Source organism: Prionailurus bengalensis, chromosome B4 (assembly GCF_016509475.1).
Source record: "Prionailurus bengalensis isolate Pbe53 chromosome B4, Fcat_Pben_1.1_paternal_pri, whole genome shotgun sequence".
In the NCBI taxonomy this organism is placed as follows: domain Eukaryota; kingdom Metazoa; phylum Chordata; class Mammalia; order Carnivora; family Felidae; genus Prionailurus; species Prionailurus bengalensis.
In genome coordinates this window covers 78,340,216-78,367,652 of record NC_057358.1, presented here as the reverse complement: position 1 = coordinate 78,367,652, position 27,437 = coordinate 78,340,216, and the positions used below count along the sequence as shown (strand labels likewise).

At 57.2% G+C, this 27,437-nt stretch overlaps 1 protein-coding gene and 1 long non-coding RNA gene across 6 annotated transcripts; one reads left to right on the top strand and one right to left on the bottom strand.

Moving 5' to 3' along the window:
• Positions 1–1,121: 1,121 nt before the first annotated feature.
• NR4A1 (nuclear receptor subfamily 4 group A member 1) lies at positions 1,122–22,887 on the bottom strand. 5 transcript variants are annotated; one of them, XM_043563977.1, is made up of 9 exons: positions 22,758–22,887; positions 19,080–19,201; positions 16,967–17,073; positions 5,259–6,136; positions 4,279–4,408; positions 3,841–3,992; positions 3,298–3,500; positions 3,033–3,211; positions 1,122–1,955 (listed from the first exon to the last, which is right to left on the bottom strand). In XM_043563977.1, exons 4-9 carry the CDS (start codon positions 6,132–6,134, stop codon positions 1,699–1,701), a joined length of 1,797 nt encoding a protein of 598 aa, XP_043419912.1. In that variant the 5' UTR covers positions 6,135–6,136; positions 16,967–17,073; positions 19,080–19,201; positions 22,758–22,887; the 3' UTR covers positions 1,122–1,698. The 5 variants fall into 5 exon arrangements, with proteins under 5 accessions (XP_043419912.1, XP_043419911.1, XP_043419913.1 ...); XM_043563976.1 differs by lacking the exon at positions 16,967–17,073; XM_043563978.1 differs by lacking the exons at positions 19,080–19,201; positions 22,758–22,887 and having other exon boundaries at positions 16,967–17,163.
• LOC122473419 lies at positions 19,211–27,437 on the top strand. The gene is made up of 4 exons (XR_006294667.1): positions 19,211–20,129; positions 21,018–21,105; positions 23,850–23,972; positions 26,955–27,437. It is a non-coding gene; the product is annotated as an uncharacterized LOC122473419 (long non-coding RNA).

The following is a 27,437-nucleotide window of genomic DNA, read 5'->3' as shown; positions in this document are numbered from 1 at the left end:
AGGGGCATTGCTTTCAGGTCTCTTGCCAAGTCCTCGAGAAGGAGTCAACGCAGCTAGACTGAGCTCAGTGAAGGGGGCTAGACGCTGCCAGCAACCTTGGGCCTCAGGTTGGGGTTGATCTAGGTTCATGTTTCTCAAAAAAGTGGCCCTGAGACCACTTGCATCACAAGCACTGTGGCTGCTCAGTGAAAGTGTAGATTTGTGGGCCCTACCCCTCACCAAATCTGAATTTATGACATAGATCCTAGGAATCTGGGAGCCCCTGGGTGGCTCAGTCAGGCGACCAACTTCGGCTCAGGTCATGATCTCATGGTTTGTGAGTTCAGGCCCTGAGTCAGGCTTTGTGCTGATGGCTCGGAGCCTGGAGCCTGCTTCAGATTCTGTGTCTCCCTCTCTTTCTCTGCCTCTCCCCTGCTTGGGCTCTCTCAAAAATAAATAAATGCACATTTTAAAAACTTAAAAAAAAAAAAAAAAGCTCCTAGGAATCTTCATTTTAGGCCAGCTCTAAGCAACTGATGAACTTGGGAGTTGGGAGGACCTCACAGGGGCACTTGGGCACAGATAGGAACCCTCTTCTTACCAAGAGGGCAAGGGCCACCGGCAACCTGGATCTTCTTGCTAGGGCACTAGGCTGGGTCGGAGAAATGTCAAAAACACAGAGGGAAAACAACATCTTGTACTCACAACAGCTAACGGCATCCCAGGCTGCCCTGTACCCAGCCCCCCACCCACGCTCCTGTAGCCCCAGCAGCAACATGAGGTTGGCTCTGCCCCTCATCCTGTTTTACACACATAGAAGCCAAATCAGAGACCACGCCCCGGGTGAGGAACTGACAGCCAGAGCCGTGCTCCCTCCCCTCAGCCAGTCAGACTCCACCACAGGCCCCCTCCACATGGGCTCATCACAGGCTTTCCACACCTCCGAAACCAGTCTGAGTGCTTTGTGTCACCATCCCAAGAAGCAGGTGCCATCATTATCTGTGTCTTACAAAAGAGTAAACTGAGGCCTGTTAGCTCAGGTGGATAATGACCGAGATTTATCCAGTCACTTCTGTCTCTTAAGTAACTACAGGGCACGTGTGGTGTCGGGGAGGACGTCAGAGAGACAGACGGGGCCCCAGTTTCAGCTACATGTCTATTTTTTATTCAATATATTAAATATATTAATCAGAAAAGTCACATACTATAAATCCAGGAAAATACACAAATATAAATGTCAGAATCTGTCATTTGTCTTCTTCCTAGAGTAAGTTTCTGTACATGTGGAAAAGAGGGCGAGGAGAGAGAGCAGGTGCAAGGAGGCGGGAAAGGGCTCGCCCAGGCTGGTGGGGGCCGCTGCTCCCTCCCGACCCCCCTCTCCCAACGCAGCCTCTTCCTTCCTGTATTTACAGCAGCATTCGGCTTATTTACAGCACAGCGGTGTGTGTTAAAAACGGTTTATCTTACAAAAACATGAAGGCCGGGGCTGGGCTGGGGGGTAAGACAAATAGTAGGGGTCACCCCCGTGAGTGCATCCCCCTCCCCCAGGGCGTCAGCTCCCTGCCAACCACCCAGAGTGAGTGGGGAGGCCGGCCAGTCTGCAGCTCAAGGCCAGGCCAGGGTGGGGGTGCTCCGAGGGTCCAAGGGTCCGTGGGCTAAAGGCACGTGGGGTGGCGTAGGAGGGTGCACGCACGGTGCACGCGTGTTCCTGGGCTGGGGTCAGAAGGGCAGCGTGTCCATAAAGATCTTGTCGACGATGGGTGGAGGGGGCACCAGGTCCTCCAGCTTGAGGTAGAAGATGCGTTGCAGGCCCTGGGTGCACAGGGTCCGAAGCTCGGGCAGCTTGCCCAGCAGGCGTGACAGGCAGCTGGCTGGCTGGGGCTCGCCCGCCACGGCCGAGACGTGCTCCTTCAGGCAGCTGGCAATGCGGTTCTGAAGTTCCTCCACCCGCCGGGGCTCCTGCAGCCCGTGCCGGTCTGCGAGGAAGGCGAAGGCTTAGGGATTAGCTGTCCATCCAAGGCGCAGAGCCCTGCCCCGAGCCCCAGCCTCCCCCACTTGCCCCCTGCTCTAGACCTGTCACCACTGACCATCCTCCACACTCTGCTGGCACCTTGCAAAAGCAAGTTCACGCGCGAGCCCCACTGGAAGTCTAGTGGTAGCCTCAGGAATACTCATTATCCTCATCTTCCAAATGACAAACTGAGGCCCAGAGAGGTTAGATGACTTGCCCAAGGTCACAAAAATGAAATAAAACCCTAACCGGATTTTCAGACGAGGCTAGTAGCTTTTTTTGCCGCCCCACCCCCCCCCCCAGACGGTTCCAAGAAGCCCTGGAATTGAGCACTACGTTTTAGAGGCCACCTCCAGGGAAAGCTGGTTTCAAAACCACCACCCCTTCAGCCCAAAGTGCCTTGGATTCTGTCCTATATGGCTGGGCCCTGTGAAATTTAAGCGCAAAGGGGGATGGGGGCAGACTGGTGCTTTAAAAAGTAAGAAAAGAGATCTGAAGACCTCCACATTTAACTCCAAAACATCCATCCCGAATAACCATACTCACACAAAGTAGACAACAAGCACACTTAATCTATGCTGATAGAAACCAGGGTAGCAGTTACCCTCAGGGGAGCAGATGACCACAGGGGACCCAAGATCCCTTGGGTAGTGACCACGTCTGCTTCCTGATCTAGGTAACGTTTACGTGAGTGTGCTTGGTGCGTGAAAGTATGTCATTTGCGTGCCTTCCTGCACGTGACATCATTCAGGAAGATTTTAAAAACAAACCAGAACCCTAGGCCATACACGATGACCTACACAAGTCTGCATCTTGGGTAGTATGGGATTAGTTCACAGACTGCCTTGGGCTCTGCCTCGGGCACAGCGGGGCCCGAACCCCGGCTCTGCCGCCCACCAGCTGGGTCACTCTGAGCAAATGCTTGCCCCTCTCTGCATCTAGGTCCCCCCACTTCACCATGTGGGGGCCCACCAAGTGCCAGATGCCAGCCCACCCAGGGCCAGGCCCTCAAGCCCACCCCAGCTCCCCGCTGGCCGCTCACCCGTGATGAGGACGAGTGCAGAGAGGCAGGCGAAGGCAGGGACGTCGACCACCAAGCCGTGCAGGGACCGAGAGAAGGCCAGGATGCTGTCGATCCAGTCGCCAAAGCCAGGGGCGCACTGGAGCCGGTGCAGCACCAGGCCTGAGCAGAAGATGAGTTTCCCCTCGGCAGGCTTGGACCTGGTGGGCAGGGACGCAGACGTTGGTCAGGGGGCGCTTGAGGACAGGGCAGCAGAGAAGGAGCTGAGGGGGCAACGGCAACTCACCGGTAGGCCAGGCGGAGGATGAAGAGTTCCAGGAAGGCTGACTCCAGCAGCAGGTCCTGGTCGCCAGGGGACAGCTCAGCAAAGCCGGGGATCTTCTCGGCCCACTTGCGGATAACCTCCAGGGAACTCGAAAGCAGGTCATAGAACTGCTGCACATCCCCAGCATCTTCCTTCCCAAAGTGGGGCAGAACCAGCTCCTGGAACTGAGGGTGGTCCGGTGGGGTCAGCACCCCACGAAGGGCCCCGCACTGGGGCCACAACCACACACGGCCATGTCACGCACTCGGATGACGGCCAGATCCCGGGGGCGAGGGAGGAACTGCAATTCTGCCCGTGGTCCCACTCGCCAATCCTCCCATGTTAACCCAGGGCTGAGGCTGCTGGACGGAGCACATTTTTTTCTAATTGGCCGCCCACCCGAGGGGGTACATTTTTCCATCTGGTCAGCCCAAAAGGGGCTCCTCTTTTTTCAGTACGTCCAACTGGGGAGGGGCCTTATGCGGTGTTCACAAAGCCACTGAATGTGGAGTGGGCGGGGCTCACCTTGGAGTAATCCAGTTTGGCCGTGCTGGGCCCCGAGTCCAGGTGCGCCCTGACCAGGGAGGTGAGGAGATTGGCAGGAGAGGCATCTGGGGGCTGCTTGGGCTTTGAAGGGAGCCGCCCCCGCCGTCCCTTCAGGCTGTCTGTCCGGACAACTGCAGAGAAACGGGGAGGGCTGAGGAAGGGAGGAAGGGGTCCAGGGAAGGGACTCTCAGCCCAAGCTGTGCATGTCATGCTGGGAAGTACCCTGGAGTCTAAGGAGCTAGAGCCCCTGAGACCCTACAGAGAGCACCCCTCCATGAGCCAGGCAGGTGGACCCGAGGGGCAGTGGAGATAAGCCATCTGTGGGGGCCCACCAGGACAGATGTCTGGGGACACTCTGTCTGCCCCACCCCACTCAGGCCTGCCTCTCTCTCCCACAAGCCCATCCCAGCCACCCACCTTCCTTCACCATGCCTACGGCCAGGCACTTCTGGAAGCGGCAGAACTGGCAGCGGTTTCGCCGCCTCTTGTCCACAGGGCAGTCCTTGTTAGCCAGGCAGATGTACTTGGCGTTTTTCTGCACTGTGCGCTGGATGGGGGGGCAACACGGAACAGGCTGTCAGAGCCGGGCGGGGTGAAGGGGGGGGGGGGAGACCAGGGGAGGGGACCGTCCAGATCCTGCTGCCATCACAGACAAAAGCACTCTCTGTTCACAGCTATTTTTCTAACATTTGGGTGGCAGGGGAGGGAGAGATGGCAGGGGGGGTGGGGGGGGGAGAGGAAGAAGAAAATCTTGGGGACACTGGGAGAGGTTTTTGCCTAAGGAGGGAGACCCCCCCCCCCCAGGACACAAGATTAGGGGCCAGGGGTTTGGGGCTCCCAGGTAGCCCAGGTACCTGTACATGTAAATGTGCCTCCCTGGGGCAGACAAGAGAGAGTGGAGGAGGGATGGGGGGTGGGGACGGGAAGCTGAGCAGGCACCCAGAGCTGGGACAAACACACAGCCTGTTCCCCAGTCCGCCCCCAGCCCTCAAGCATCAAGCCCTCTTCCCAGATCCTTTTATCTCACGCCAGGAACATGAGTGCCTGGGGCCCCCGTCCCACTAAGACCTTGAGTTGGGAGAGGACAGGCAGAGGAAACCAGAGGCTGGCCATTAGTACATGCCCTCCTGGGGGCACCCCTGCAGCCTGCACCCTCGCCCATATCTCACCGTCCCTTCACCCCTCCGCAGGCAGCCCCAATGGTGCACGAAGGTCCCAGCCCCCGGCCGTCTGTGGGTCCCCAGGAGGGCGGCCCACCTGCAGATCAGACCCCTTCCTGAAGGGCAGAATGGGTTGGGAAGAGAACCCCAGGGAGGCTACCGCACAGAGCCTACTGGGAAGAGAGACCAGCCTCGCCCACTTCCCATAAAAAGCTGCACCCAGGGGCAGCCCAGTACCTTGAAGAAGCCCTTGCAGCCCTCGCAGGTGCGGACACCATAATGCTGGCACGAAGCATTGTCCCCACACACGGCACAGCGGCCCTCGCTTCCACCTGGAGCCCCGCTCCGGGCCTTGGCAGAGGGCACAGGTACATCCAGCATCCCTGGGCCATCCAGGTGTGGAGAAGTGGGCGCCAGGCCTGGGAAAGCCGCCGACATGGAATAACTCTCTCTCTCCCCCAGCTGGCAGGGGGCCTGTGTGGGGAATAGCTTCAAGGGGCTTTGGACAAGGCTGGGGCTGGGGCCAGCGGGGGGGCTGAAGGAAAAGAAGGCCGGTGGCTGGGGGTGCCCAGAAGCCTTGGGCAGCTGCTCTGTCCATGCCCGCAGGCCTTCATACGTCTGGCTGGGTGAGAAGGGGCCGAATGAGCCGTCCCAGGGAGACAGCTGGGGCGCCTGGAAGCTGGGCGTGGACGGTGACGGTGCTGAGCAGGGGCTGCCATAGTAGTCGGAGCCACTGGAGGACAGGGTCTCATCCAGGGGGGCGCTCAACGGGCCAGGATAGCAGCCGTACACCTGGAAGTCCTCAAACTTGAAAGAAGCAGAGGCAGGGGAGGTGGCCGAGGATGAGGATGTGGAGGAGGCCGAAGAGGAGGCCGAGGAACATGGCTGGGCTGTTCCCGGCAGCTGGTAGAGGAAGGTGTCAAACTCTCCTGTGTAGCCATCCATGAAGGTGCTGAAGCTAGGCAGGGCAGTGGGGGCAGTGGGGGCTGCCTCAGGGCTGGCCAGGTCCATGGTGGGCTTGCTGAGCTCGGGGGTCAGGGGGTCGCTTGCCAGGTGGTCACGGGATCCTGGGCTCGGTGCTGGTGTCCCATATTGGGCTTGGATACAGGGCATCTCTGAAGTGGGGGGAGACCAAGATTGAGGAGGTGAGAGTCAGTGAAGGAAGTCTGAAGGCTGACCTCTAAATAAGTGTAGGTCTCTAAGCAGCCAGGTGGCAGGAATCCCGGCCAGAAACAGGACACTGAGGCGCTGGCACCATGGGCCACCACAGAACCCAGGAATCCTGGTCCCCGGCTGGAGTACCATCTCAACCCCCATGTCACAAAGTCCCCGGGCAGTGGCCCAGCAAGAGTGGGCTCAGTTGGAAAGCCAGCCACACCCCAGGCAGCCTGGGAACCCTAGGGAAGGCACCCAGCCAGCATTTCTCTGCTGGAACAGGGGGAGGCTGTGTTCCTCCAGCCCCCTGCCCTCCCGCATCGGGTAAGGCATGGGTGGGGGCTGGGAGAAGGGTGGGGAGGAGAGGCAGACAGGCAAAGCCTTACTTAGCCCATTCTCTGGGTGCAGAGATGTTGTTTCCCTAACCTGGCACTTCTGGGAATATTCCCAGGCATGGCCCAGCCTTTGCAAAACCCCCTCTCCTCCTCCCCGCACAGTGCCTGGGAAGGACATCCTCAAAATGGAAGAGGAGCTAGGAATGAAGGCCCAGCTGCCTAAGAAAGAGGCCTGAGCAGCCATGAGCCTGTCCCCCATCCCTGCCCCCACCCTACACATTGAACAAAGGCTGCAGCTCCCACGCGCACCCCAGTCCTGCCATCTGGGGATGGGCGCCTGCTCTGCGCTGCCTGGGATGCTCTCAAAAGCATAAAGGAAGGGAGCCCAGACCTCTTCACCCAGTTCCCCACTCCCCGGGGGATCAAGTAACCGGGCTCCAGACCTTTAAAGGCCAAATGCTAGCGGGAGGCCCAGTGGGGATAGGAGGGAGGAGAGAACAGCCCCCCTGGACTTCCAGAAGGGACAGTCCCTAAGAAGAATTTTTCTGCTATCCCCAAAGCATTTCCCCTTGTTATTTTTATAAGAGAACACTCGGAGCCCAGCAGACTTGAGGTGGCTTTACAAGGAAGAGAAGGAGGCTGTCGGCGGGCAGATGGAAGACAGTCCATCCTTGCCTGAGTCCCTCAACTAAGGGATGTCTATGCCCTGACGAACCCAGGAGCTCAGGCAAAGAGGGCTACACCCTCACTCCTGAGAAGCCTGAAGGAGCAGAGATGGCACCATGTAGGGGGAATCTGTAAGTTTGCAGACTAACACAGAGAAGGCTCTGGGGCAGTTTGCCACCCCACATCCATGCCTGGGGTCTGCACAGCTCCGGCCCACCCAGTTAGGGTGGGTACGAAAGCAAACTGGAACAGAGAGGGCCACAATCAAGGAAACAGTGAGGGGGGCAAAGGCTGGCACCACTTCCTGGCCAAGAGCCCAGGGGGTCCTCTGGTTATAGCCTTTCCCCCCACCTCCATGGGCCCTGGACAGGGCAGCTCCACCCCTGGCCTATCACTCCCACAGCCAGCCCTGGCACCGAAGCCCCTTGGAGCTCTGGCACCGCCCACCCAGCGGTACGCATCCACATGCACATATAGCACCTGCAGGATATAAGGGTGTCCACGTCTCCCTGCACTAGGACGGTCTAGGTAGGGATGGGTTTAGGGTGGCAGCCACACGGGGCTGGGCGTTCCAGCCTTATTCAAATCCTGTTTCTCCACCTGGACGTCCCACATCCGGATCAACCCCCACCAACCTATAACCCCCCCCCTCTTTGTGCAGGTACTTAACTACACCAGATATGGACCTACATCTAGCCTCAGGGGGGAGGCGGGGAAGCAGTCCCACAGGGAGGAGGAAGAGGCGGGGTTGAAGGAGGGAGCAGGGAGAATCCGGCTTCAGGCAGGTCCTGGCAACAATGTGGTTTGCACCTGTTATGCTGAACAAGCTACAGGCTGCACCCTACCTGTATGATCCAACAGGGACTGGGGGAGGGGGGTACAGATGTGATCAGCATGTGAGGCTAGGACGGTGAGTAGGGGGGATATCCTTCAGGTACCACACCAGAGATTCCAACGTTAGCAACTCCCACACAGGATCCCCAAGGACCAATGTTTCCACATCCCCCCCCCACCCCCCCCACCCCCGAGCTCTCACACACACACACACACACACACACACACACACACACACTCTCCAAGCTACAGCTAAAACAATCTTCCCTGTACTTCCAGAGATCCTGCCCCCAGGAAGACTCGTTTAGTCCAACACAAGCAGTAACCCTCCGCAGTTCAGCCACCAATCCTGGCCATTTCCTTCAGCAATCCAGAAGTCTCCTGACACAGTTCAGGCAGCAACTTCGGGCTGGGGACCCTGGCAAACTAAGCCATGGCCTCTACAGTGTTAAGAAAACAACTAAGGGAATAGGGAAGGAGGCGAACAAGCGGGGAGGAAGAAGACCCTTTTAGAAATCCAATCCTGACAGGAGTTGGATGGATCCCAGCAGTTAAAGCTCTGCGTTATCTTTTCCTCTACTGTACTGAGACTCCATCAGCACCCCAGTCCAGGGCGCACTTTGCCACTTGGACACCCTGGAGGCTGAACTACAGCCAGCCTCCTACTAAACAAGTCCCCACTCCTGGCCCCGACTCTAACCCCCTGCGGTTTCCACCTTCCACCTTGCACGGACACTCCCCCCCCAACCCCCCCACCCCCCACCCCCGGCCCAGCAGACTGAAGTCCGACCCGGGTCCTCATCCCATTCCAACCGGCCCCCTCCCACGTCAGAGTTGCACCCTACACCCGCCCTCCTGCATGCTGACCCTACAACATCCTTTCTGCCCGCGCGTACGCCCATCTCCTTCATGCAACACCCCTAATAACCAAAGCAGAGAGCGCTGCTGAGATGCACGCTCCTCACGGGGGCACCTACCCGGCTGGCTCCTGCTCCCCCTGCCCGGGACCGGCACCCCGAGTCGCAGTCTGGTCCCTCGTGCGCTCCCGCGGTCCTGCACACTCCCCCAAGTTCCGCAGTCTCTGCCACTGGGGCTCCCCGGCCCGGCCCGACCCTCCTCTTAAGTGCTCCGTGACGCACGGAGAGGGGCGGGGGCGCCACTGACGCACGCGGCCCGGCGAGCTATGGCCATACAAGGGCGCGGGGGGCGGCGCGGTTCCGGCGGGAGGCGGCCAGGGGGAGGCGCGGGACGGGGAGCCCGAGGGGGCGGGGCGAGAGGGGGCCTGGAATGTCTGCGCGCGTGACGCACGCGGGGTTCCATTGACGCAGGGAGCGCGGATTGTTTGATCTATAAATAGCCCCCTCGCGCCCGCCGGGCCGGCTAAAAATAGCTGCTCGCGGACTCCCGAGGCTCCCCCGCCGGACCCAGGACCCGGCCCGGGTCCCCCAGGTCCGAAATAACCGGCCCAGAGGGCCAGAGCCCGAGAAGGGGGCGCTCTAGAGCCTCAGCTGCAGGGCTTCCCCGGACTAGGCTGTCCTCAGCCTCCGGCTGCCCCGGGGAGCCACGGCCGCGCCCGCTCCCTCCGGCTCCCTCCACACCCGGCTCCGCCTTTGCACTCTCCCAGCCCTTCCTGGACGCCTGAGGCGGAGGGTGGGGGGGGTGGGCACCCACTGCCGCAACTGGGCTGCTGGAGCAGGCAACTAAGGAACCCACCCCGGGCAACCTGCGCCCCCACTGAAGCCCAAGGCACAGCCAAGTGCACTTGACCCGTCTTCCCCAGCAGGGTCGATGGCCCAGGGACATCAGAGCCCACCGCTTATTTCCGCCCCCTACTCTCCCATGCAAAGTACCTTCCAAGGGCAGGGGTTCGCCAGGCCCAAGATGGGCTGATAGGCTCCGCTCCACACGCTGAACTTGATTTCTCACCAGTCCCCTTCCCAGTCCCTTGCAGAGTGGGTGCACTATAGTTGGGAAATTACCGAATTTCAGAACCGGGTGGAGCCTGAGAAATCTTGTCAAATTTGTGGCGACTCTTCCCCATTTTATAAATAAACAAGCTCAGAGAAATAATGGCACTTGCTCAAGGTCACACGGCGAGGTGGTGACACACTGGGGTGGAACCCGGGACCTCTGATAGCATCTCTAGGGGATTTTTCCACGACCTCCCCTGTCCATGACTCCCACCTCACCTCCAGCACCTGTGGAGAGAGCAGCTCTGACCTGCCCCACGGAGCAGGAAGGGACTGCCAGGGCTGTATCTGGACACAGACCACGCTGCAACCACCAGAGACTTCTCTGGTCTGGCTGTCACCCTTCCACCCCCATTCTACCCCAGACCTGGGGAGGCCTGCACCTGCTAGGTCAGAGAGAGGGGGAAGTAAGCCTAACGTTTACAAGGAGGAGAAATGCCCCCACCAACACTTGGGTCCCAGCCAGCCAGCCAGCCAGCCCCCTTCTCCCCTGTAAGTCAGTTTGAAGGGTTTCTGCTAACACTTTCACTGCGCCTTAGCCTTAGCCTGCTGGGGCAGCCCAACTCTCACCTCATCTGGTCATCCTACAGCACTTCCCCTACCCTTGAGCCACTTCCTGTTCCTCACCTCCCATCTCGGATTTCCCACGCCCTTGTCCCCTGCCCCCACTTCTGCCCACTCAAAGGTCCTGCCAGCATTTCAAACTTTACCCATTGCACACGGAGCTGGTCGTCGCTGTACTCCGGGCCCACCACCCCATCTCTGCTCCTGATGCCCCACATGCAACTTCTCATTTTTTCTTGAAATTCTATTTTGGGACATCTCTTGGATCCCCTGTTTCTACTCCAACCACACGCAGCCCAGCCTCACTGGTGCAGGAAGACAGCAGACCAGCTGAGTGAGGCCAGTGACCTCTGCTTCTCCTTGCCCACACCCAATAAGGAAACCGCCCCTTAACCAGCTTCTCTCCTCTTCCCAAATCCTCCTGCTCACCAGTGGAGTAGTCTTCATGCAACACGGATCTCATTCAGTGATCCGGTCACAACCTGCCGTAGCTCCCCCACCTCAGCATATAATCTCAATGTGGACCAGTCTTCAGAGAGCTCTGGTTTTCCCCAAACCATCTTCCAGAGACCCTTCAAGGCCACCCGGGTGAAGGTGAAGCGTGGGTAGAGTAATGCAAGGGGGCCCATACAAGATCCCCATCCCACCTCAAGCCAAAGTTTTGTGTTCCTTTGCGTTGGGCTCTTGCATAGGATTTGCTTGGAAAAAAGAGATTCCACAGGAAAAAGGTGGGGGGGGGAGGGACTTTAAAACTGCTAATATAATTCACATCCTCCCATTTTACAGATTAGGACCCAAGAGTTCCCAGAGGAGCTGCACCTTGCTCAGAAGTGCACGGCAAGGTTGGGTTGGTGAAGCCAGTCCCAGGCACATCAAGGGCTGGCTTGCCACCTAGCCTGTCACCCCAACCTGGAATGCCTCCCTCCACCCCAACAGGGCCTTCCTCAAAAACTAAAAACAATTTGGGGCACCTGGGAAGCTCAGTCAGTTGAGCGACTGGTTTTGGCTCAGGTCATGATCTCGTGGTTTGTGAGTCTGAGCCCCACATCGGGTTCTGTGCTAACAGCTCAGAGCCTGGAGTCTGCTTCAGATTCTGTGTCTCCCTCTCTCTGCCTCTCCCATGCTCGTGCTCTGTCTCTGTCTCTCAATAATAAGTAAACGTTAAAAAAAATTAAAAAAAACAATTTTAATGTTAGCAAAAGATGATTAGCCAAGTCACTGTTCACCTAAACAGGTGTATTAGCTGCAGCTTGACCAATCTGTGCTCAAGCCCAGCCTTACCAGTCCTCTGCAAGCTGAGCCAGCCTTGAGCCCTGGCACCTCCCTGTCCTCCCCACCACTTTCCATTTGTGAAACGCAACACAGACCCATCCCTACCCTGGGGGGGGGGGGGGTAGGGATCAGTCCACCCAGGAGCCTTAGGGAACTGAGTGCGGTGAGGAGCTGCCCCAGGCCCTGGACTACATCTCCAAATCTCATCATTTAGCCTCCAGATGTGTGCCTGCAGCCCAGGCCCCACTTCCCCGGGGTCCCAATAATGGAGGGGAAGACAACCGCAGCCGCCATTTGGCCACGCATGTGGAGGCAAGGATGCCAGGGGGTCTGAATCTACTACGCACTGAAAGTAAGTAAATAAGGAGAAAAAGGCAGAGTCCCTCTGTGGGAACACAGCCAGGGCCACCCATTCAGGCACCCATGTGGAGCATCAAGCTTAAGGCACAGGGGAGAGGGAAGAGGGGCTTGGGGACCCCAGACCTCATCCCTGCTGGCCAGAGGCCCTCCAAGGAGGGTATCCTGGGGCTTTGAGGAGGGTAGAATCTAAGGTGGAACTCTGGGGAAAGGCATACTTCATGCAGACTTTGGGAGGCCTAAAGCATAAGCTGGTCCCAGGCTCCCAAGGGATCCCCAAATCCAGTCCCCAAGAGCAAGGTCAGAGTGAGCAGCCCCTTATGGGAGAAGGGGTGGGGTGGGAGGGGGAGGGGTAACGATGAAGGAGGTAATGACGGGAGAGATATCCAAAACTACAGGCGAGGGCCAGAAGGTAAAGCAGGACCATGATAACAACACAGGAAGCGCAGGGAGAGAAGAGGTCATGTTGGGAATGAGACAACAGTCCGCACGGGGCTCCCACAGCATGGCCTGGCTCAGCCCACCAATCTGCCCTCATTACCCACCACCACCACTCTCCACTGCTCCCATAAAGGACCTCGGGCTAAACTTCCCACCACTCAGTGGGCATAGTGCCCCTCTTCCTCCCTTCTGCTCTGATCCTGCTCGTCCCCCAAGACTTCCGGCCATTGCCCTCCCCCTGCCTGACTCTTAATGCTAAGCACCTTCTCATAGGTCGAGGGAGTCATGGGGAGTACCAACCAAGGGGCAGACCTCGGTCCACGGCACTTCACGTGGATTCCTCCACTAAACCCTCCACTGAACCGTCCAGGTTTAGAATTGTGACCCAAATTTTATAAACGAGGAAATGGAAGTTGGGGGGGCAAGACTCAAATGCAAGTCCAGGAACTCCCAGTTTGGGGCTGGACCCACCGCCTTTGACTCTGAACTGAGAAGACTGTGGCTTTGGACCTTGATTGTTCTAAGTACACCACAGAACCAGGTGCACACACACACACACAGCCTGTAAAGTGAAAATAGCAGTTCCTATGGGCGGGGGGGGGGGGGGGGGTGTCTTTGGTGGGACTGGATGAAGTCCGGCTCCCAATCTCACAACAATCACACAGGTCTGTTTGCTGTGGAAAAGTCATCAAACTACATACTCTCAAGGTTTCACACCCATGATTTGTGCACTTTTCTGCATGTACGTTTTGAAAAACAAAAAGTTTATTTTATTATTATTTTTTTTTTAATTTTTTTTTTTTCAACGTTTATTTTTTATTTTTGGGACAGAGAGAGACAGAGCATGAACGGGGGAGGGGCAGAGAGAAAGGGAGACAGAATCAGAAACAGGCCTCAGGCTCTGAGCCATCAGCCCAGAGCCTGACGCGGGGCTCAAACTCACGGACCGCGAGATCGTGACCTGGCCGAAGTCGGACGCTCAACCGACTGCGCCACCCAGGCGCCCCCAAAAAGTTTATTTTAAAAAATAACCACCCCGGGGCACCTGGGTGGCTCAGTCGGTTAAGCGTCTGACTTCGGCCCAGGTCATGATCTCACGGTTTGTGGGTTCAAGCCCCGCATCAGGCTCTGTGCTGACAGCTCAGAGCCTGGAGTCTGTTTCAGATTCTGTGTCTCCCTCTCTCTCTGTTCCTCCCCCACTAGCACTCTGTCTCCCCCTGTCTCAAAATAAATAAATATTAAAAAAATTAAAAAAAAAAAAAACCACCCCTACTCAGTCGGTTGAGCGTCCGACTTCGGCTCAGGTCATGATCTCGCGGTTTGTGGGTTCGAGCCCTGCGTCGGGCTCTGCGCTTCGGATTCTGTGTCTCCTTCTCTCTCTGCCCCTCCCCTACTCATGCTCTGTCTCTCTCTCTCTGTCTCTCTCTCTCTCTCAAAAATAAATAAATGTAAAAAAAAATTTTTTTTTAAATAACCACCCCTAAATGGGAAAGACTTATTTATTCACAGGGACACAGATGCCGATGCAATTTACCGAGTACACGTTCATTCAAGTGTGTGTTACTGAAATCATAGAAGCAGTGGCTGCTTCTCATTATATATTGGTTCTACCGACTACTCAGGGCACTGCTACAGTTAGAAGAGGTTGGGGCGCGTGGGTGGCGCAGTCGGTTAAGCGTCCGACTTCAGCCAGGTCACGATCTCGCGGTCTGTGAGTTCGAGCCCCGCGTCAGGCTCTGGGCTGATGGCTCGGAGCCTGGAGCCTGTTTCCTATGCTGTGTCTCCCTCTCTCTCTGCCCCTCCCCCGTTCATGCTCTATCTCTCTCTGTCCCAAAAATAAATAAAAAACGTTGAAAAAAAAATTAAAAAAAAAAAAAAGAAGAGGTTACAATGTCTAGCATTAGAAAGGGATCTTCACACAGTGTGTTTTCTGTCCACCCAGCAGGTTTTCTGAAACACTCACTAGGCCCTGGCCCCTCCTAGTCAAATCTTATGGGGCCTGGGGACTTATGTGCTGACTCACCCCCTCCTTCACCTGTGTGTGAACATGAGGGGAAGGCCCTGTCTCCCTGACCTTGGCAGGGGGTAGCCTTCATGCATCTTTAATAGTAACAGGCCCCAAACGGGCAGCCGATGTCCACCATCGTTCATCGGCCAGGAAGGTTGGTGTCAGTTTGGGTAAACAGGGATGGAAAAAGTAGAAGTATACAGCCCCTTTCCCACACTGCCCCCCACCCCCAGCCTTAGGCTGCGCCACCCCTCCCCACCCCCCAGCAGAGGGCAGGAGCTTGCCCTACTTTCTTCAAGACCATCACCACCCACATACCTCCACACCCTTCCCGAGTGGTGGGCAGAGGGAGTGAGCTTTGCCTCCTCTCGCTGAGAAGTGGCCACGAGAGCTTCCCCTCCTCAGCCCCAGGACCTACTGCCAGCCCTGACCTAGCCACTTCCTTTTCCTGCCTTGGCAATGGGTAGGGGGATTTGTGCCGTGGGCACAGAAGCAGTGCCTGCTGCCCCAGGGGGCTTCTGGGAACTGGGGGGTGCAGGGTGAGGCCCTGGCGTCTGGTCTCCCGGCCCTTACCCAGGCCCTGCCACACCACGCATGTTGTTACCTCTGAACAGAGCCCGCAAGGATGTGAGCAGGTAAGCCAAGGTCTGCCACCTCTCACCCCAGCCCCCAGCAGGGACAAAAGGTGGAGGGACTCTCAGAGGCATCTGTGACCAGGAGCCAGCAAGCCTGGTGTCTCACCTGGGGCCAGTCCCTCGCCCTCTCCAAGAGTGTTCCTCATCTGCCCAGTGTAGACAACATCACGCTCTGGGGCCGTGAGAACTCAGTTCATTAGGGGAAGGGAGAAGCACAACAGTGAAATGGAGCACTGCCTGAGGGCCTAGACTCTAGGGACCTGCAGTAGGATCCTGGGGTGGGGGGGGCCGGCAGGGAAAGGAGATATAAGGGTGTTCAGCTGGACTGGGGAGCCAGCACCCCCTTCTTCAAGAATTAGAGAACAGTAACCCCATCCACACCTCTCCCCCTCCACGGCTGAGTGAAAGGAAATGAGAGTGTGCCCAGAGATGGGGCTCCACCTAGCACCGGGAAGATTTCAGACTCTGCATGCAGCAAGTGCTCAACTAATACTCTGGAGGGAAGCTTGTGAGTTAAGGAGGTCAGGCCTCTCTCCACAGAGGCTATCTTTAGTCCAGTGACTTCTCGACCCTCACCTCCTTCTCAGGCTAGGAGGAATTAACATACAGCACAAAAAAAGAAGATCAGACTTTGGGAAGAAGAGCCAGACAGTGCTGGAAAAACGCAGACAAGATCGTGGAGTGCCTTCGGGAAAGGTCGGCCCACGCCTCATCTGCGCCCTCCCCAAGCCTCCTTCCGTGCCCCTCAGTCTGCTCAGCTCCTGGCCAGCTCCTCTCCTCCACCCTTGGAGGGGCTCCCACCAACTTGCAGAACATCACCACCACCCACCAAATTCTCGTGCCCCTGCCCAAGGTCTCCACCCAGCCTCCTTGGGCAAAATTTCAAATTCCAAAATAAAAACCCTCTGATAACGAGCCCCAGCCGGAAAGACTGATGCATTTTCCTATTGTTAAAGTATTTTTAGTCGCAGGCTCTGGATTCATTTAGAGACTCACGTTCAGAAAGGAGGGGGGGGGGGGTTCTTTTTTTTTTTTTTTTTTTTGAGAACTGAGAAGGAAGGCCCAAGAGCCTCCCACGTAAGGAGCTGCCACTTCTTCCAGGCCAGGCTGCAGCCCCTGGCCCGGGGCCCGGGGAGCGTGTTTGTGGCAAGATGGTTGGTGCAATTGCCAGACCTCGTTCCAGCCGTGCTTCGCAGGCACCAAGACCAGCTGGGAGGCCAAGAAAGGAGAGCGGGGCAGGGGCTGAGGGCTCAGGGAAGCCGAGCCCCCCACCCCGTCCCAACCAGTTGTGGCAGGGAGGTGGGGACCCTACTCAGGGACCGATGCCGAGGCTCCCCGATGGACACCTAGCTCATTCCAGCGTCCCTCCCCAGCCCGAGCAGACCAGTGCCTCACCCAGGCTGGGTCAACAGGAGAGGAGGACTGAGATCGTGCTGGAAGTCTCCAAGGAAGGAGAGAGACAGAGCAGCACCTGTCTATTTCCACACCTCCCAGTGCCGGGTCACAGCGTGCTCCCAAGTACAGCTCCCACCACCATCCAACTCAGGTCAAGCTTTACTCTTACTCCTCGGGAAGGCCTGCCACCCTTGCTTCCTCTTTCACACCCCTCCTCTCAGGGCCGAAGAACCCGCAGTGTAGATCGTCACAATGGAAAGAGACCCAAACAGCCCAGCTCCCGTGCCTCAGTTTCCCCATCCCTACGACTCACCAGCTATCTCTTCACGACCTGCTTAGACTCTCAGAGGTCCTGGACAACTGCACCAGGTGAGAATCCTGGGGTTGGTTAGGGGCTCTTCCTGGCGGCCTCAGGGAGCCCTGCGGGAAGAGACGGGACTGCCCAGTCAGCCCGGCCTGCCCGGCCAAGGCTATGCACCAGCTGAGCGGACTTAGGACGTGGAGCTGTCTCCAAGCCAGCTTGTCCTCCTCTGTTTATATAGCCGAAACCAGAGCCGGCCTCTGGGGACAGAGGGAGCTGCCTCGGGGCCCTCTTGGCTGAAGCCTGACTTTGGCCCAGGTCAGCAAGAGCCCAAAATAGTCAGCTGACGGGAGCCCCGGCGTGAGCGTGACCCTGGGCCCATGCCCGGGCCTGGCAGACAGGTGCCCACGTCACAAGACCAGCAGCTCTAGCACTCATGGGGCCCCGGCTGGCAGCCCCTCAGGGTGGCCCTGGCATTGTATAAGGCATGGGGGTTCCACCCAGTCACCACCCAGTCACCACCATCACCCCGACGACAAGGTGAACACGAGGAATTCTGCCCATGGGGGCCGCTCTGTACCCACGGGAAGGCCAGGCGCTCAGGAGGCGGTCTGAGCTGATGGTAGAGGTGGGGGCCGGGTTGGGGGAAGCCATCTGGCCCGCTGCTGTCATCATCACTCACGTGCCTCCCCGGTCCAGATCCCTGGCTGACCAGGGACACCTGCCTCTCCCACTTACAGTAATTCCTCTCCCTGCCCCCAGCCCAAGGTTGGTGGCACAGAGCCTGCGGCCAGTAGATGGCCAGGTGCACACCCAGCTCAGCCTCTGGAACAGGAGGCCCTGTTTCCTAGGGCTTCCCCTCCTTCCACCCAGGCTCAGGCCGGACACCTCCTCCTCCCCTGTCGCAGCCACCTCTGTGGGACTCCCTGTGCCCTGAACACCAACTCCACATGAGGCAACAGTGTTTGGGGGGTTGGGGGAGATATGAAACCAGCTCCTACTTCATCCAGGGATCCCTCAAGGCCTGAAGGGGGCTGTGGCCTGGAGATAGCCCCCTGTTCTGGGGAAGGAAGAAGGGCATCACAGATCCCTGGCCAGGGTGCCAGGCTGAATTTCAGCTCTCCCAAGTAAACATGGTAACCAGGCCCATGGTGCCCTTGGCCCCATCCTAGTATCTGAGATCCCCAGGGAAAGGCCTGGTGGAAATTTCATTCCCACACTCCATTCTTCACCCCTGGATCTGCTTGTACCTTCTCCAGAAGTGTCCTCAGACAAGGGAAGTAGGTCCTCCACCAGCCAACCAGACCTCTGGGCTCGCCCAGACTCCAGGAGACCTTGATTCTAAGTTTGGCTCTATATGCCCTCACTATAGGATCTTGAAAAGTCGCTTCTCGCCTCCGTGACTCCGTTTCTTCATCCATAAGGGGAGGAGGTGAACTAGATGGCCTAGAATCCCTCTGGCCATGGCCACAAGTCTGAGATTTTCCCCCTTGGGGATGCTGTGTGAATAGCGGAGGGCCTGTCCTTGCCCTTTGCCAGTGAGATATTCCCCATTCATAGAAGCACCTTCCCATACCAGACCCCACAGGCCTGCCATACAGGCCTGCCATAGTAGGAAGGATGTGGTCATCCCCTTTTGCGGGGGAGATGATCCCAGGCTTCCCTTTGTGCATTCCAGTGTGCATGCCCTAGAAACAAGCCAGCTTCCCATCCCCCATGCCTGCCCCACCCCCCAACCCCATGCTCCTAGCCTGGCCTTGAGCTGGCCAATCCCACCCCATCAGCTTCCTGGAACCAGAACGTGTTGCCTTGGCAACGGCGGCCATCTACCCACATCCCTGCCCCTCTCCTCCCACACCAGCCCATGCCCCCCAGGCCCAGAGCCCCGCAGCCTATCCTGCTGAGAAAGCTAGGCTTCCCCCTTCCCCACCCCCACATTGCCCCCATCACCGAAGAAATCAGATCTCCCCAAGCAGAGCAGAACCTCACCCGCCACCTCTGCAGGGCTTCCCCCTCCATCCCCCAAACCACATCCACTTAGGGCAGCTCCACACCCACCTCTGTCCCCCAACCTCACCTGCTTGAAGGCCCCAGGGGTGTACAAAGGACACAGTAGAGCACTTACCAATCTGGATGAACCAACAGACCTCAGACAACACTCAACCATCCCTTGTGCCTTCAGGGCCTGGCAGGCGGAGCTGGGATGCCGGAGAGGGGCCAGGGCTGGCCTCTGTCCATGGTGGAAGCCTACGGAGGGAGAGTCCATGTGAGTGAGGAATAACCAGCCAGCAGGGACACTCCCTGGAGGCAGCACAGCCAGGAATCACAAGAGTGGGAATAGAGGCAGGACCCGGGCCGTGAGAGCTGACAAGCCAGCCCAAGGATTTTCCTGGGCTGGGCATCAGAACCTGGGGGCACACACCCTAGGCAAACAGCTCTTGGGGATGTGAGGTGTGACCAGGAACAGCTGACATTGTGTGGGACATCTCAGGACCATGGGGACACATGCCAGCACCCAGCCCCTCAGCCTCATGCCTCACTCCTGGATTGGGGTGGGGGGTGGCTTTAGTCCAGCACTCAGCCCTGATGTGCACAAAAGGGCACTTCGTAGGCAGAGAAAAGAGAGCTATTGTGAGGATAGAGTAAAATATCCTCTCTCTCCTTAAGGGGCTCCAACTTGGCCCCCAAAGCCTCAGACAACCCCACAGGGTAGGGGCTCCATCACTCCATCTCCAGGCAGCCAGCCTTCCAACCAGAGCAGTGGGGACTCCCAGGAAATATTCTGTGAAGGCACTCCAGTCCCCAGACAGGAAGGCCCAGCCTGGAGCAAAGAGGTTAAGGGCCCAGATGCCAGATCCCAGATGCCTGTGTTCAAATCATGGCTCTATCACTTATGATCTTGGGCAGGTTACATAACCTCTCTGTGCCTCCTGTTCTTCAACTGTGAGAACGACACTCCGTAGTTGTCTCTGATATTAACAACCACGAGGCTATCACGGAGCTTAAAATGAGTTCATACGTGTACAGGACATAGAACAATGCAGGATATGTATACACATGTATGTGCTATCACTGTTGGGAAAAATCAAACGAGGACGAATCAAAGCCAGCCCCAGACTCTGCTTCCTACTTCAAGCCACTTCTGGGCACCTGGCCTCCACTTCCAGAGCCAACTGTGAGTACCACCCTTCCAGCCTCTTTAAGCTCTCGCCTTTCCCTTCACTGGTGCCAAACCCTCCTTCAACCAGGGTACCCCAGACCCCACTTCTTTTTCCGCCCTAATTCAGCTTTCTCCTCTCTCAGCTGAGTCCCAGAGTGAGAATAGGAGCAGGTGCTTCAGGCCAAGATGAGGTCTGGGAGAAAGGAAGTAAATGTCTCCATGATGCGAGGTGGAGGGAGTAAGGAGGAGGAGGGCCCAGAGGGTGGGCAATGGGCTTCCTGGCCTTCCTGACCTCTGCCCCAGGGTCCACGGGCTAAAAGGAGCTACTCTGGACCATGGTACTCAGATTCTCCTCTTACAGAGCTACTAGAACTCCCATGTTCCTGTGGGTAATGGAGACCAGGCTGCAGGAAAGAGAGGGGGGCAGTCTAGAAATCTGGAGGGCTTCCAACCCCATACTGAAAGCAAAATCAGGCTTAAAATCAGGCAGTGAGCCACAAGCCACAGAAGGTCCAAGAAGGAGCAAACCAACACCTCTGGACCCCAGGAGGTTCCTCTGGGGGAACAGATCAGAGTCCATTACACTCAACACAGAGCAGAGGGCAAACCTCTGAGTATGCCATAGGACTGGGCAGGTGTGGAGAAGAGAGGGATGTCCCCTTAAGGGAGTGAGAGCATCAGGCCACACCGCAGGACCCAGCCCTTGCTCCCCCTCCTTGCTGTGCTCTAAGCACCTGGGCTTTCTTTCCCCCATCAGGGCCTTTGCACTGGCTGCCTCCTCTTCCAGGAAAGTCACTGCCCCGGTATGTCTGCCCCTTGTCAGGTTTCCAGTCCCATTCCATCTCCTTGGAGAGCCTCCACCCCCACCCCCACCGCATTAACCTGTTCGTATTATCACCATAGGGCTAATGCTGTTCATCTGTTCACGTGTCTGTCTCGATCGCCGCAGTCTGCAGTCTCCAAAACAGAGCTCAGCACTAGTAGGTACTCGGTAAGTATTTGTGGAATGCAGGAGAAAAGGACTCACACAGGCCTGCACCAGAGCTGGGCTGGGAAAATGGGCCAGCTAGCTTGGAAGGAGGTGAGGAGAACACTGTCGCTAAGGAACTGTCCTTTCCACTTGAGGGCGGATCCAAAGTCTGAGGGCTCTTCCCAATGCTGAGCTACAACCTGGACTCCAAGAGCCCCAGCCCTGGATCCCAGCTCTGCCCGGGCCCATCCAAAACCTCCTTCTCCTCCTTCCTATCAAGTATTTCAGTCTGCTAACTAAACTCCTCCTTGCCCCCAGGACACGGCTGACACACCAAGCGGTGCATTGGCCAAGTCCCCACCCAGAAATGGGCACATTGCTCATTATCAACAAGAACAATGGCAGACAATATTTACCGAACACCATGTGCTAGATATATCACTAAGCCTTTTACATGCATTTTCTCACTTCAGCCTCCTCACTACGAGGAGGAGATTATTGTAGGGAACGTTTTACCAGTGGAGAAACTAAGGCACAGAAATGTCAAGTAACTTGCCAAAGGTCACACAGCTACGAAGTGGCAAAACTGGGATTAGAAAGAATCCAGGGAGTCCAACCAGCGAGCCCAGGGCCAGGCATCCGTCTTCCCGCCTTGGGATTCCTCTGGTGGGTAGAGGCCTTAGATTGCACAAAGCAGTTTGGCAGCCAACATCGGAAAGCAAGTGAGAAGCTCCCGGCCCTGGGTTGCTGGGCCTCGGAGCCAGGTGCTAGGCCTGAACCCCTGAGCTCATTTTTTTCACTCCAGCACAGGCCCCAACATTTATAATCAGTCCTGTTCATCTTGTCAGTCTTGGGCCATCCTTCAGCCTGGCTGCCTTCATTCCGAATCTTGATTTTATCTTGCTGTGCACTTGTCATTCCCCTGGGCCCTAGGGCTTTCCAGTCAGCCGGCTCCCCTTTTAAGTCTCCATCCCTCGCTGATCTAAACATTCACTTGAAGTGAGTGTCGGACCACTGCTGTAGCCGCCACTGGAGGCCCTGCCCGGGTTGTTATCTGCCCCCTAATCGATCGGCACCCTTTGGGCACAACGGTTGCTTAGCCACCTACCTCTGCCCAGTCTTCCTTTTCCCCCCGGCATGCCCAGAACTCTAGCCCCCCAACCAAATGAAGCCTCCACCGTAAGCCATTGTAAATGCCACTTCTGCGCCACTTCTAATCCCATGTCCTGGCGCCTGACTCGAGGAGACCCTCTCCGGCCTCGATTTCTTCACTCGGTCCCACAAAGGGGCCGCCCCGGGCATTTCTGGTCCCGGTCCCTCCCCTCCCGAACTCCTGGAACCCATTCCCCGCAGCCGGGGGCGGGGAGGGGGGGGGGATTGGAAGGAATTTCTCCGGCCCGGCCATCTCCAGCGCCCCTCACGGGCCAAACCCCACCCTTGGCGGGCCAGGGAGAAAAAGCGTTGGCCGCCGCACTCGGGGGGGGGGGGGGGGGGCTGAGTCTGGGTCAGCAGGTTCCGCAGGGAATCCAGTCCCTCCCCGCCCCACACTCCCACGATCCCCAGCAGGACTCCCAGCGTGGCTCCCAGGCCACTCCACCGCATAGGCGGAGACCCCATTCTCCCCGGGCAGCTCCCGGAGACCCCCTCACCGCTCCCCACCCGGGCCCCCTCACCTGGCCGGTCGAGCTCTGCTCGCCTCTGCACCCCCGCCTTCCGGGGTCGCGCACCGGCCAGCGGGGAGCTGCTCCGCACCGCAAGGCGCAGGGGCGCCCATGCCTGGAGGCCGGGGGGTCGCGGGCGCCGCGCGGGGCCCCCTACCAGTTCCGCCGCCGCCGCTGCGAGCTCCTGCAGCCACGCGGCCGCGGCTCCGCGCCCCCCACCCCGGGAAGCCCCCCGCCCCGCAGTTCCGGCCGCGGCCGCGCCCCCCGCCCCCGCAGCCCGCGGCCGCCAGCGCAGCCTTCCCGGCCCCGGGCGCGCCTCCCCCGGTGGGCGGGCGGGGACCGTGACGCGCGCCCACTGACGTCTCCGGAATCCCGGCGGCGGCGGCCGACGCAGCCTCATCAATGGGGCTAAAAATAGCGGCGCCCGGAATAGCCGTGAGCGCCCCGCCCCGCGCCCCCGCCCCCCCCCCCCCCCCCCAACTCGCCGCACACCCAGTTACATAATCCGCCTCGCTGTGGCTGGGGTGGGGGAGCCGTTTTGCAGGTGAGGGTTCTGCGGCCTCGCTAACACCTTCCGAGGCAGCAAACCTGGAGCTGGGTTATAAATAAATTACCCAGGGGCTTCCCCGGAAACAGAGGTGGGAAAAGTGAGGCCCAGAGATGCCCTGCGGCGGCCCAAAGTCACACAGCCATTAGGCTGGCTTAAGAGGTCAGGGCCCCCGCCCTCTGAGCCTTGGGCACCCTCACCAGCACCGGTTGGTTGGCCTGCATGCCACCCCAAGGGCAAGGAATCCGACTAGCAGGACGCCCCAGCTTCCTCACGGGAGGGCAGTTTAGACAGAGAGGGAGAGCTTGGGAGGGTAAAATTTCTCCTGAAGAGAAGCGTTTCCAGAGGCGGTGGGAGTGCAAGGCCAAGGCTGGTGGTGGACTCACTGATCAGGCTGTCCTGTACTACGGTGTGACAGAGGGCAAGTCACTTCACCTCTCTGAGCCTGGGTTTCCTTACCTATTAAATGCGGGTGATCATATTGTCCACCTTCTCTGGTTATCAGGAGACTGAGCAGCAGTGGAGAGGCCTTATACTTTCTTCTTACTCTCCTCTAGGAATACGACTTCCCCCCAGTCCACTGGAGTGCTCCCTGCGGGAAGTACACGAAGGCTCACCTCAGTGGCCAGGAAGCCCTGAGTGGCCCACCCTCTTCTGGCCATAGTCTCCAAGTCTCCTCAGTAAGAACCTTCCTGGGGGTGGGAGTACTTGGAAGGTTTCTCTCTCACCCTGGACTGGGACATTCTTTGGAGATGGGAGAACTACCTTGTTCTGAACATATCCTTCTGCCCCAACAGCCCCCCACTTTTGGAGTGGCTGGTGCAGGGAAGCCAGGCCAACGCTGGAGCAGTGGGACTGGGGGGGCTGACTGGGGGGTGTGGGGTGTGTTATAATGTCTGTTCCTGTACTGCCAGGCAGGCGAAGCTCCTGGGGAGGAGCCATTAGGCGGGACCCAGTCCTGTGCTCTGCTACGCCAGCCACCAGCGCCTGCTCATTTTTGGAGCCACCTTAAATTACAAGCATGCTATCATATCCCCAGCACAGAGGCCAGGCCCCACGCAACAAAGAATCTCTTCTGCATTCAAAACTCTCCAAAAGAGGCCCCACACCCCCACTCAGCCCTCATTCCAGGGGCCACATTCTTGTCCCCACCGCCCTGCCCACCGGCAGAAATCCTTTTCTGGACCTGGTCCTTAACTGCTGCAACTCAGAAGCCCCTTTCTCTCCATCCTCATCATGATGCCAAGAATCGCTGCTTTGTCTCAAAATCAAGGTTCTTCTCAGACCCTTTACATTCCTTTCCCAGATTCGACATGGAATCTGGTGGACGCAGAAATAAAGAAACCGAGACTTCAAAATGGCAAGGTGGGAGGGGGGGAAGGCTTGGGACTAGTTCCCCCTTCTCCTTCCTACCCCAGCAGCTCCTTCCAAATGGGCATTTTAAAGAAGCCACTACCCCCACCCTCTCTTTTTCTTTTTCCAGAAATCTAACTTTTGAAATACATTTTAAAAATATTTGCCTGTGTAGGAGAAATACATTTATTTGGACAGGAAAAATAAAAAAAAAAAAATTAAAAAAAGAAAGAAAGAAAGAAAAAGAAAAAGCTCAATTACCAGTTTTTCCATGAAGGCTTCCAGCCCACAGAGGTCTCTCCCTTCCATAAATACTTTAACACAACTTGGCTTTATATATCTTCTCCTGTTTTATAATCAAGTAAAACATATACTAAAATATGTAATGGCAAAACACACACACCTGTGTGGCTTATCATGGCAGCTTGAGGTGGGAGAAGGAACTTGGGTTCAAGAGGCCTGGGATTGACACTGGTCCCACCTGTGACCAACTGTGTGACTTCAAGGAAGTTACTCACCTGGACTGGGCTTCAGTTTCTTCATTTCTTCATTTGAAACAAGAAGATGAAAATGTACCCTTGTTGCGAAGAGTGTATCTTTGACGGTAGATACAAAGAATGTAGCAAGTAGGGGCCACCTGGGTGGCTCCGTCAGGTGTCCAACTTTGGCTCAGGTCATGATCTCACAGCTTATGACTTTGAGCCCCATGTTAGGCTCTGGGGCTCTGTGCTGACAGCTCTGAGCCTGCTTGGGATTCTGTGTCTCCCTCTCTCTGCCCCTCCCCTCGTCTCACTTGCTCACTCTCTCTCAAAAAAAAAAAAAAAAAAAAAAAGAATGTAGCAAGTAGTCTGGCACATAGTAGCAGACCTGCTATTTCTATACAGGAGGCCTTAGGGGAAGGCAGGCCTGGGGACCCTATCTTGAATCTTCAGATGCAGACTACTGACCATAGCTTTGCCGAGCTGGTATGTTTATTTGGGGGCTTGAAGAGCTGCACAGGTGACCGAGGCAATACCACCTTTTAGTGTCATTACAGATGTCCAGTAAATTCCGGCCCCCTTGTTGCCTCTTTGACCCAGCTGGCTCAGCTAGCAATGTCCAAGCCAGGATCAGAGCCCGGGTCTTCTGACTCCCAGACCAGTGCTCTAGTTTCTACTCACCGTCTTGTTCCTTCATGCCTAGCCCCTCTTCTTTCTACACAAACTCCAGGAACACAAACCCCTTTCGCAGATGGGAAAATTGACAAGAGAGAAGTTCAACCACTTGCATGGCTCAGGAGCTAGGACCAGAGGGGGGAAACAGGTGCTCTGGTCAGTTGCTGTGACACATTCTGGGAAATTCCTAAGGGAGAAGGACAAGATCTTGCTACAGAAAGTTGCTTCCTAGTCTGATGGGGAGGTAGAACACGAGAACAGTTATGAACACATTGCCAGAAGACCCAAAAGGTAGCCTCCAAGAGGTCTCCAGCCGACATTGGGGTGGGAATCCAGAAGGTTAATCTGAGAGGCCTCCCTTGAAGAAGAGAACATGGGGCACTGTGTGAAAGGAAAGAGAGGACCAGGCAAGACACAGAGAAGGGAGCACATGCACATCGTATGGAGGAAAAGGCTGACTTCAGAGTTCTTAGATATGGGGTGGGGGCAGGGTTGAGACCCAGAACAACCAGCCAGACCTCTAGTGGTGTTCCCCACATGCCCCTCCAATCTCACAGTAGCAAAAAACGTTGATGCAACTCCACCCAGTCAGGGAGACACTATTCCACCTCACCTCCCCCCTGGCCCAATGGGGTTGCCAGTAAAAGTATGTCAAGGGGGTTCCCCAGCCCTTTTGTGCCCGGAAGGGGCTCCCCTGCCCAGGGCCTAGCCCTGAGTGAGGAGAGGGGTTGTGGAGGGGATTCCCTTCGTGGTTCCTTTTCTCATCTGAGGATGGAGAAATATTTTGCAGGGGTCTCCCCACCCTTCCCCAGTTTTAGGAGCAATTAAAGGGGAAAATGGGGGTACAAAGACAGAGCAGGGCCTTCCTGGGGTTGTCCCAGGGATCAGGGTCCTTCCAGGGACACCACCCGGATGGGGTTACCTGCTCTGAATTACATAAGGATGAGGAGGCCTCGTACTTTAGACGGTACCTCCACATTTTCTATTCCCTGGTTGCCATGAGAGGCCATCAGGGCTAGCAAGAAAAAGTGACCAAGTTCACCAGGCTGGAAGTGACAGAGCTAGAATTAATGCCAAGCTTTCCCCTAAATCCAAGCCAGGCTCTTTATTAAAAACAAGCAGGAAACCTCTATAACTTTATTTTTTTAATTACAGAATCAAACAGGCTCGTTGTAAACAAAGGCAAAACGTTACAGAACTACGTGATTTATGAAGCGAGAGGCTGGTAATCAACTCCCCAAGGAGTAGAGTTTGGTAATCCTCCGGTGTCCGCTTCCAGATTTCTCTCCACGTCGCCGGAGATCAGGTCTGGCCCGGCGGGCCCTCCCCCAGGGGCCGGGACCGGAACGCCAGGCCGGAAGGAACAGGGCCGGGCCCCGCCGCAGCAGTGCAGCCTCGGCCGTGCCCCACGCCACCGTCCCGGGGGCGGCCGCGCTGCCCCGCGCCTGGCCCGGCTGGGCCGGGTGGGGCCCGGGGAAGCCGCTACGTCAGGAGGCGGACGGGAGGGAGCCCGCGCCGCCCCAGCCAGGCTTCCATTACATCACTCGGCGGCGCGGAGCCGCGCGGGGGTAAACACCGCTGCAAACCATTGGCTACCTTGCGGCCCTTCCAACCAATTACACGATTGTATGCAAATCA

Excerpts from the sequence above, each read along its gene's own strand:
- NR4A1 (XM_043563977.1), bottom strand. The coding sequence starts at position 6,134 with ATGCCCTGTATCCAAGCCCAATATGGGACACCAGCACCGAGCCCAGGA. Across the intron at positions 3,993-4,278 it reads CGTAGGCATGGTGAAGGAAG|TTGTCCGGACAGACAGCCTG; the intron begins GTGGGTGGCTGG and ends GTTTCTCTGCAG. Across the intron at positions 3,501-3,840 it reads CCAAACTGGATTACTCCAAG|TTCCAGGAGCTGGTTCTGCC; the intron begins GTGAGCCCCGCC and ends GACCACCCTCAG.